At 41.0% G+C, this 9,131-nt stretch overlaps 1 protein-coding gene across 2 annotated transcripts in view; it reads left to right on the top strand.

Moving 5' to 3' along the window:
• Window positions 1-1,550: 1,550 nt before the first annotated feature.
• TANK (TRAF family member associated NFKB activator) overlaps window positions 1,551-9,131 on the top strand; it is a 28,595-nt gene continuing 21,014 nt past the window's right edge. Inside the window, exons 1-3 of one of the 2 annotated variants that reach the window (XM_065637989.1) lie at window positions 1,551-1,627; window positions 2,240-2,369; window positions 6,440-6,586. In XM_065637989.1, coding sequence (XP_065494061.1) covers window positions 6,488-6,586 — 99 coding nt within the window. In that variant the 5' untranslated portion in view covers window positions 1,551-1,627; window positions 2,240-2,369; window positions 6,440-6,487. The remainder of the gene's footprint in view (window positions 1,628-2,239; window positions 2,370-6,439; window positions 6,587-9,131) is intronic. The other variant, XM_065637990.1, reaches the window with a different exon arrangement.

Here is a 9,131-nt window from a genome sequence, read left to right as displayed (position 1 = left end):
AAAGTTACAGTAAGTACATTTCTATAATTTAATAAACAAATTTCTGTTTCCTATAACAACTAGGGTGCAATGATAGTGTTTCAGAGATGGCATATATGTTATGGCTCTACTGAAATTCAGGTAGCCATAATCTTAGTCGATACATGTTTATCATCAGATAACACCTACTTGTACTTTTCTGCATATTATCCCTTTTTAAATATAGCATCAGTTAAATTATACTTACATGCACTGATCTGAATTTCAGAATTGCAGGTTTTATTTCAGTTATTGAGATATCCATTACCATTTTAAGTGGCAAGACCGAATAAAAATAATAAAGTAAAAATTCAAAAAGAAACAACAGCCCCTTTTGTCCTTAAAAAAACTAACAAAAAACCAAAACAAAACAAAAAACCACAACTTGGTTGAATGAAACCTTAGCTTGGATGTCTCAAATACTCTGTCTCTGAAAGAGGAAATTGAATCCCCCTTTCTTGGAAACATACTACCAGAGAAAACCCTCTCTGAACCTTTTAACACTTCATTAGAACCTCATGTGAAGTTCTTAAAAGTGGCTAACCAGTAAGTATATTTATTTGCCCATTAAACTGTCTGTAAGTCTCTTTAGTCTTAGTAAAGGCCAAAACAGATCGAAAGAGTTATTAAACGCTCAGCAGGAAAGGCAAATTATAATAGAAGTCCTCTTCAAAAGAGTACAGAGAACAATGCCGGGCTACTCTTTCTGCGGCCGTGCTTGAGCTCAGTCCTTGGGTTTCCAAGTGCACACACCCAGGGCAGGTAAGGTTGCCTTAGTTGAAATGCAGGTTCTGATCTGTCAGCAGACAAAGCGAAAAGTTCTGCTCTAACAGAAGAAACGCCACAGCCTGGCTGCGCGGATATGTTCACCGGGGGTTCACAGCCGGCCAAGGCCAGTTCAAAATCTGTAATGCTTCTCTGCCGCTAGCTCTGTGACTGTACCCTGTGCAAGTATGAGAGAAATGCCTCATTTGCTCCCATCAACTCCCACCCTCTTACACACCTTCAGGAAAAAAGTTATTCTCGCACATGCGACCTACGAGATAAGGACTTTTAGCAGCAAATTAAACTGTGTGTTCCTATTATATTCTTATCTATGAAATTCATTGCCTGTGTGAATTAAGTGCCGGGTGGGAGGAGTGAAATGCTCTGGGCATGAAAAGTACAGTTATGCCACAAAATTAAGTACTGCTATTTACAACCGAGGCAGAATCATGGAAAGACTGAAATAGGAAGGGACGTGTGGCAGCAAGACGCACACAGCCCCTGCAGGAGACGGGTGCTTGAAAAGGCATTGCAAGGCAGACGCAGCAGAGCCAAAGACGCTCACCCCTGCGCGGGGCCGGAGGGGCCAGCTCCATGATGCCTCGAAGGCGGGCAAGGCGCGCTGCCCGGCCGGCCAGCCCGGCGCTGCCCCCGCCCGGTCGCGGCGCCCGGCGGCTGCGGGGGCCGTTGCCCCGACCCGACCAGCGGCGCTGGCAGCACCAGGACGGCCCGTCACAGGGCGGGGAGAGCCCAACAGGAAGTCAGTTCTGGTTCCTGGGTTAAGGGGCTGAGGCAGGAGCGAGTGCCCTGTGCTGGGAGCGGCTGCGGGCTCTGTTAGGCGCTCGTAAGTCTGAGTCGCTTTTAAAACCGCTCCGCTCCCTTCCGCGGGGAGCGGTGGGTGCTCGGCCCGGGGGGCTGGGGTGCGGGCCGTGGCGCCTGGCGGCGGGCTTCCCGCTCGCCCCTGCCCTCGGCCCCTCCGCACTTCCGCCATCCGCTCCAGGTCCGCCGCTTCCCCGTCCGGCGCCGCTTTGCCCGGCGTTGGGAGCAGAGCAAAGGGCGCGTAGTTTGTGCGCAGAGGTGCTCTCGGTGCCTGCGGAAGGGCCGGGCAGGGCGCCACCGCCCTTGCCGCTCCGGGGGGGCCGCGGCAGCCAGGGTGGCGGGGTTGCTCGCGGGTGGCGATCGCCGGCGGCGGCGAGCGGAGGAGCAGCAAGAGGTGCGCTGTGTGCGGGACAGAAACTGCGCGGGTGTGAATCCCCAGCTCTCCCGTAATCACCGTCTTTTCCCTGAGCGCAGGGCTGTAACGCTGCTATGGCTTCAGGGACTCTTGCTGCGTTTCCGATTCTTGCCGTAGTCGGGCAAAGGAGGAATTTTGTCCATTAGGAAAAAAAGAAAAAACAAACAGAAAAAACGCAAGTGCAGTGAGCTCTCAGCCTCTCACAAATGATTACCTCAACAGGTTTCCAGTTCCCAAGATGATGGCAGTGTAACTTACAAAATATTTCCATGAAGCTGTTTTGAAAGCAGAAATGTGTAGAGAAGTACTTGCTTCTGGATGGCATCTAGGTTCTTACATGAACCTATGAGAGGTAGGCATGTTTATTATGGATGAATGTGTATATACACATGATTAGCTAAAAGTTTTTCAGAATTTAAGGTGTTTTCTGAGGCACTACTAAAACTCAAAAGGTGCCTCTAGTGATTTGCAGAGCTGGGAATTCAGGATAAACACAGCAGTATGCTGCAAATCCTTGCGTTTGGGCTTTTTTAGCATTCGTCTCATAGGAAATTCTTATTACTGCTGCTATTTTTTTCCCACCTATAGCAGCAAAATGTTCCTCATTTGAAGCAAGTATTTTAAGAGCATGGGTGTCAAACTCATTTTCACCAGGGGCGACGTCAGTCTCGCACTTGCCCTCAAAGGGCCAAGTATAATTTTAGGACTGTATAAATGTAACTACTCCTACATTTATAGTCCTAAAATTACATTTGGCCCTTTGAAGGCAACTGCGAGGCTGATGTGGCACCTGATGAAAATGAGTTTGACACCTCTGATCTAGAGGTTTCATTGGGTTTGTTTACTTAAAAGTTTGTCTTACAACATTTGCTATACTCAGTTGTTTTCCAGTGTTCAAGTCTTTACTCAAAGATGAAATTTTAGTTCTCCTTGCCAAAGCTCCAGCAACACAACACTCACAGGTACTCAAATTTGCAGGACCCCTTCATCAGACAAGCTCTAGAGCTAATCTCTCTCCGACTCTGTCCCTGTTAGAATAAATGCAACATTTTGTATTGCTGCTTCTGTTCTGACTACATATTGCTGTTAATAATTGGGAAGGTATTTAGGATCTAATGAACATCTAGAATGTTGGTTGCTAAAGATCAGGGTTGTCAACTTTGGGCTGAATGTGTTCCAGTTGCTGTACGGATACAGCATAACTAAGCCTGATTATAATAGTGAGGATATTTGGTTTGGTGGTTGGGGTGTTTTTTTATTATTTTAGGGCTGTTGAGGTTTGTGGGGTTTTTTGCTCTTAATGTAGCGAGAAGAATAAATGACAAGGAACAGTTGGCAAATTCCCCAATAAATATTGATGCCTATGGAGGAGAAGCTGGAAAAGGAGCCAGTTTTTCTAACTGTGGGGAGTTCTGCATATGAGATGGATAACGTAAGAAGCGGTTATATATTCCAGCAGCTGGCAGTTCAGGGTGTGACTACAGAGTAGTTTAATCCAATCTAAATCTAGACTGCTGCAGTCCTGCCCACGGCTAGTCTCATGTTCCCACTGCCTCCTTGTGTTTGCAGTAGTGCTGCAGCAGCTTCACAGTGAGCTAGCTGCAGTTTAAATGTTGGAGTTGGTTTTTAGGGGGTTTGTTATTGCTTTTTTGAGGAAATAGGGAGCTACTTTGGCATACTCAACCATGTATGATAGAAATGCTAATAGTGGTACAAGTAGGTAGGAAAAATACATGGCCAGAGATAGGGCACGGCAGGAGTATCCTTTTTCTGTGGCAGTGCGGACTTGCATCACTGCTACATAACCGTGATTTCGTGTTACAGTTTCGAACCAATGCTGCCATTGAACACAAGAGTTCTGTCTGCATTTTGCTGATGTTTTCTGCTCCTGTTCTGGCTTCCTTGTATTCTCATGCCATTTGAGGTGGTCTGTGGAACTGACCTGCATTAAAACTAGCACAGCAAAAATACCTTTAGCATTTAGTTTTAAACTGGACTGGTTTGTCGATACAGATTACAGTAAGGCTGCTTGTGCTGGAAGAAAGGGAAGGGTGAGGTGGAAGCAGAAATGAGTGTCTAGGGTATGGGGGAATGTAACACCAATTCTTGTAGTTACAGTTCCATCTTAAAATGACTTTTATTGTGCCTTTCTTATTGCGTGGAGTCTGGATTTTAGGGAGCTGCCAGTACATTAGCTACTATTCTCCTTATTTTTCCCTGCGAAGTAGAAAATCAGATGCACTGCTACAATTCTGCCTGTTGGATCAATTACTTTTGGTACCAGCAGAACCCTTCGTTAATACTCAGAGTCTCAATCAATAAGTAAAAGGCTAGAAGTTAGGTTTAAATTTTAAATACTGTTTTTCAAATTGAGATTTGAATTTGCGTGAATTAAATTAATGCCTTCATTTTCTATGAACTGTGAGTCATATGGAGCTGAAGCCCATTACCTCTGTTAGAAACCGAACATAGTCTTTTAAATCCCATTGCGCTCTTATTTTGAAGTTACCTTTGTTATGTACAGGGCACTGCCATTTAGTAGGTATATTGTTACAAGCATCTCTGGAGAATTCCAGAAAAGTACGAAATCAACACCAGTACAAAGTCCGCAAGTTTTTAAAGAATGTGAGAGCACTTTCAATCGCTTTTGGCCATAACAATACTCTTCCGCAGTTTAGTACCCACTCCTGTGGTCAGCTGTAATATCTGATTTTATTCACTGAACTGCATAAAACAGTCCTTCATTTGAAACTGAAAAAAAATCTACCCATTTATTTAAAGATGTGCCCCGGGTATTAGAATGAATATTCCAGTTAGTAGAGGGCCACTTTTTTGGGGAAGAAGTAGCCTTTGTTGCTAATAATGTTGCTAACAGTGCTTTGAGACGGTATGCATGGACCTGAGATTATAAACTGCTGAACTACTGAACTGGTATTAAGAAGGAAAAAGAAGGGGAAAAAAACAAAAAACCCAACAAACCAAACAAAACAAAAATGCACACAAACAAAAAAAACTTTCATATGAAACAATTTAGGCATTTCACACAAAACTTATGAACTTGGATTTCAGTAATACTTGTTACATCAAAGGATCCCTAAATGATTCCAAGCTGTTAAAGAATTCATTTCGCCACTAATGAAGTATAGCCATGCCAGAGTTGACATACAATTGCTTTTCCCATACACACACATCATTAAAATAAATTTTGCAGGACAAGACTTGCAACATCTATTCAGCAGTCTGTCGCACCTTCTAGGAAAGTCAAACCACATTTCTGTGTTCAGGCTCAATGATATGGAAGGTATTCAAGAGCACGAAAACATGAACAAAATCTTCAAGCTGCAATCCTTAGAATTTTGACCAGGGTCCAAGACAAGTTATCCTCATACCCTTCTTGCCTGGCTTATTCTTCTCTGACTGCACCACTTTCCTGAAGAGTAGCTGTGGTTTATGCATAATCCCAGCAGATAGTGAGAGATGATAGTGGCTGTCCATACTGTGTGGTAACCACGCTTTAAGTATCAGGAGGGGAGATGTGAATTACTGTTTGTTTTGGTTTTAATTAATTCTGGTACTATTTGGAGTGGTTTTGAGATTTCACTAACCTGTCCTCTACTGTACTTACATTATGATAAATCTAGATATTAAAATTCATGTCATATTACTATAGAAGCAAAGTACCTGTGTTTGCAAAGTTCACTCTGTCTTGAAATTGAAGTCTGTGGGAATTAATAGTGTTGTAGTCTTATGTGTCAAAGTTCATGAGCTGTAGTTTCAGGAATTGTTATTGGAATTGTTCACAAAGTATAAAAAGTTGATAGTATTATGTGAAAAGATCTGAGTTTTGCTAATTCTTTCTGGTTGGTATCACTGATTTTTAGGTAAAAGATGTTTTAATTCACCTTGCAGTGTTGCTTGTGTTGCCATTTTCAAATATGGCATAGAATAGGATAGGTCCATGTGACCTAATGTTGTTGAACTTTTATCTTTTCATTGCTTAATGCCGAAAAATGAGTTTTGCTTTGGTTTTTAATGCTATCCGTTATTTCACAATTGACTAAACAATTGACTAAACTAAACTGTTAGAAATGTCATCAAATCAGGTAACTGGTGATCTGCACAAATTGTAAGTCCCAGTCCTCAAACACTGTAGCTACACATCCATTTACACATTCTGTACATCCAGAATTTTATTCAGAGTTAACCTGCTTTTATTTGGCTTTTGTTTAAACCTATCCCTGGACATAAAATTATATGTTGAGGTGAGCAGAGCTATAGTTCAAACTATTATGTGAGTTATTGCTCAAATATACTGCACATATTACTTAAACATGACATTAATACAAGTCGTGTTGTATATGTTTTTAGTTACATACTTCTGTCTCTTAAAACTCTCTCTTTTTCCTTCTGATTACCTTTCAGGTCTGTTAACTTGATCATCTTTTCAGTGATGAAACAACGTTGGGAATTATGGACAAAAACATTGGAGAGCAGCTTAACAAAGCTTATGAAGCCTATCGACAAGCATGCATGGACAGGGACCATGCTGTGAAAGAACTACAGCAAAAAGTATGTATTGGGTTCTGAATTGTATCTTTAAAGCCATCCTTCCCACAGAGGATCGTGGTATGTACCTGTGGATTTCAGTTTCACTTTAGCTGTATGCACTTCAGTGCATCTGTTAGAGCTGGAAGTTGCCGTTATGAAACCAGGCCAGTACACTGCCGAATGATGCATTAGGCAGTGAATCTAGTAGGTGGGTACCAGGTTTTCAGCCTTTAGGTTTTTTGTAGTTTTAAAGGTGAGAAAAGTGTTGTCTGTTTTGGAGGATTAATGAAACAGCAAAGATGTGTATAACATTTACCTGGCTTTAATGAAGTACTTATTGAAATCTAATTTGCTTTATTAAAAATTACTTTTAAAATTATTAATCTAAATAGCTTAAATTAAATAATTTTTGTGTTAGTAGGAAGATATACCATATGATTTACTAGTTTATTTGATGTCAAGGTCAAAGACTACTATGTTAGGTGCTGTGCAAACTATTAGGACAACAGAGTTTGTTTGTTTAAATGTTTACAGCAAAGTTACCTTGAAATTATTACAATAAGTATTGATTTTTTTAAAATAATAATCTGTACAATTATTCCTTAATTATGAAGTAACAGAAAGATTCAGGAGGCATTCTGAACAGTAAGGAGCACCTTTGAATTTTTACCTCATCTATTGTTGAAAACATTACTTCAGCCAAAAGTATTGTAGCACTTGTCATCATGTAGGCCAGCCTATTGCAAAGCTATCAGTTTGGGGCTTTGTAATACTAATTTTATTGAGCATATTCTACCCAACAATGGAAGCTCTGTTATAGGAAGGATTGAATGTTTTTGATGCTACAGGACTTCCTGAAACTTCCATAGAACTGGTAGGCTGGGACTTTGTTCAGGGACAGAAGAACCGTACTCAGTGTCAAGTTACGGAAACAGAACTGGGAGCAGGGAGAGGTCTGCTAGAGAATATTCTTATATCTGGGCACAATCATGCCATCTTCTTGCATGGCAAAATAAACTAGCCAAGGCACTGCAGAACAGATATCTAGTCAATCCTGTGTGCAATCATCCACTGTGCGGTCTGTCTCCATTCATAGTCTGGTGCAGCACTGCTGGTGCAACTCTATAGTTTTCTGTACTTAACAAGCACAAGTCAGTACATTTTGTGCTGAAATTGCAACTAACTTAAAAGGCAAAACATTTTAGAATGTTTGAAGGAAAACCAGTCGAGTTAATATTCCTGGGTCATCTAACAGTACGTGAAAGAAATTTCTGCCAAGAAACAAGACATCAAGTGTAAGGTCAGATCACCCTTCTAAAGTCTATAGAAGAAAACTAGAAAAGTATGTGAGATCATCAGTGTTAAGTGAACTAAATGCTTTCAAGATTTCTCTCTGCATTTTCACTGGTTCAGAAATTTAAAACTAAAGCCTTTCATAAAGGATTACTGCCAGTTCAAATCTTTGTGCTAATCTTTCAGTAGTTGGATTTCATCATATCAAAAGAGAACAGAAGTATTTTTTCAAGAAGAGTTCATACTATAATTAGTTGGGGGTTTTTTGTTTGTGTTGTTTTTCAGGGGTGTTTTGTTTTGGTTTTTTTAACCAAACTCATGGGGTTTGAATGACCTTTGCACAGTGCTTTACTCTGGTAACTTCCTCTGTTCATTGTGTGGCCTTTGTACATTGTTGGATTGTCCACCACTCTGTTGTTAACAGTTTACTACTTAAGTTACCGATAGGCCACTTGTTTTGCCAGTCTTTAAAGCTGGGAGCCATGTCAGGCACACAGAAGCCAGAGTCATCTCGGCCAGATGGTGTTTGATACAGATGGATGGTTGGTTGTCATGCAGATCTTCTAGTTGGTAACTTGTTGCTGCCATCTGACTCAAGGAATAATTTGTGCACACTGGCTGTCAAAAGCATCTTCTCTTCTGTCTGTTTTAGCTGTCATGTCTGTGCTCTGTACAGAAGTGTTGACAAGACATTGCTGTTGTACATTTTCAATTTGGTTCTCAGTGATTTTTCTGCTTCATGAGGTCTCTTATAGCTGCTGGAGTTTACTGCTCTTTGATCACTTTTTTTTTTTTTTAAATAAACTCTCATAGTACAACTACTACCTGGCCTTTTAAAATAAATTTTCTTTGGAGATTTTTTTTTTCCTGCCTACTTTACAGACAAACACATTGGCCAGTAGAGATGTGTGGAATTTAAATGTGACCAATTTGAGAATTAGATAGCACTATGGGTAAACTATGAATAGACATGAAAACAATACCTAGTCTTGTCCCAGGTTGTGACCTGTTCTGTAATATTCTTAATTTCAGAAAAATTAAGTGCATTCCTATAACTTTCCATGTTGGGACTTCACAAGTTTTCTTGCTTGCTTTTAGCACCACTGTAACTGCAACACTAGGCATGTGCTAATGAAATAATAGTTTTTGAATATTAGCATCTCTCTGCCACCTGACCATTTGTTCAGTTAACTGGCTGTATAACAATGTTCATACACTTTGGTGAAATGTGAGCAGTTTTATTAGGCTCTGTATGGCCTGTTTATAGCATGAG

Source organism: Caloenas nicobarica, chromosome 6, assembly GCF_036013445.1.
Source record: "Caloenas nicobarica isolate bCalNic1 chromosome 6, bCalNic1.hap1, whole genome shotgun sequence".
Classification (NCBI taxonomy): Eukaryota; Metazoa; Chordata; class Aves; order Columbiformes; family Columbidae; genus Caloenas; species Caloenas nicobarica.
Note: the sequence above shows the minus strand (reverse complement) of the source record. Positions and strands in the feature narration are given on the sequence as shown.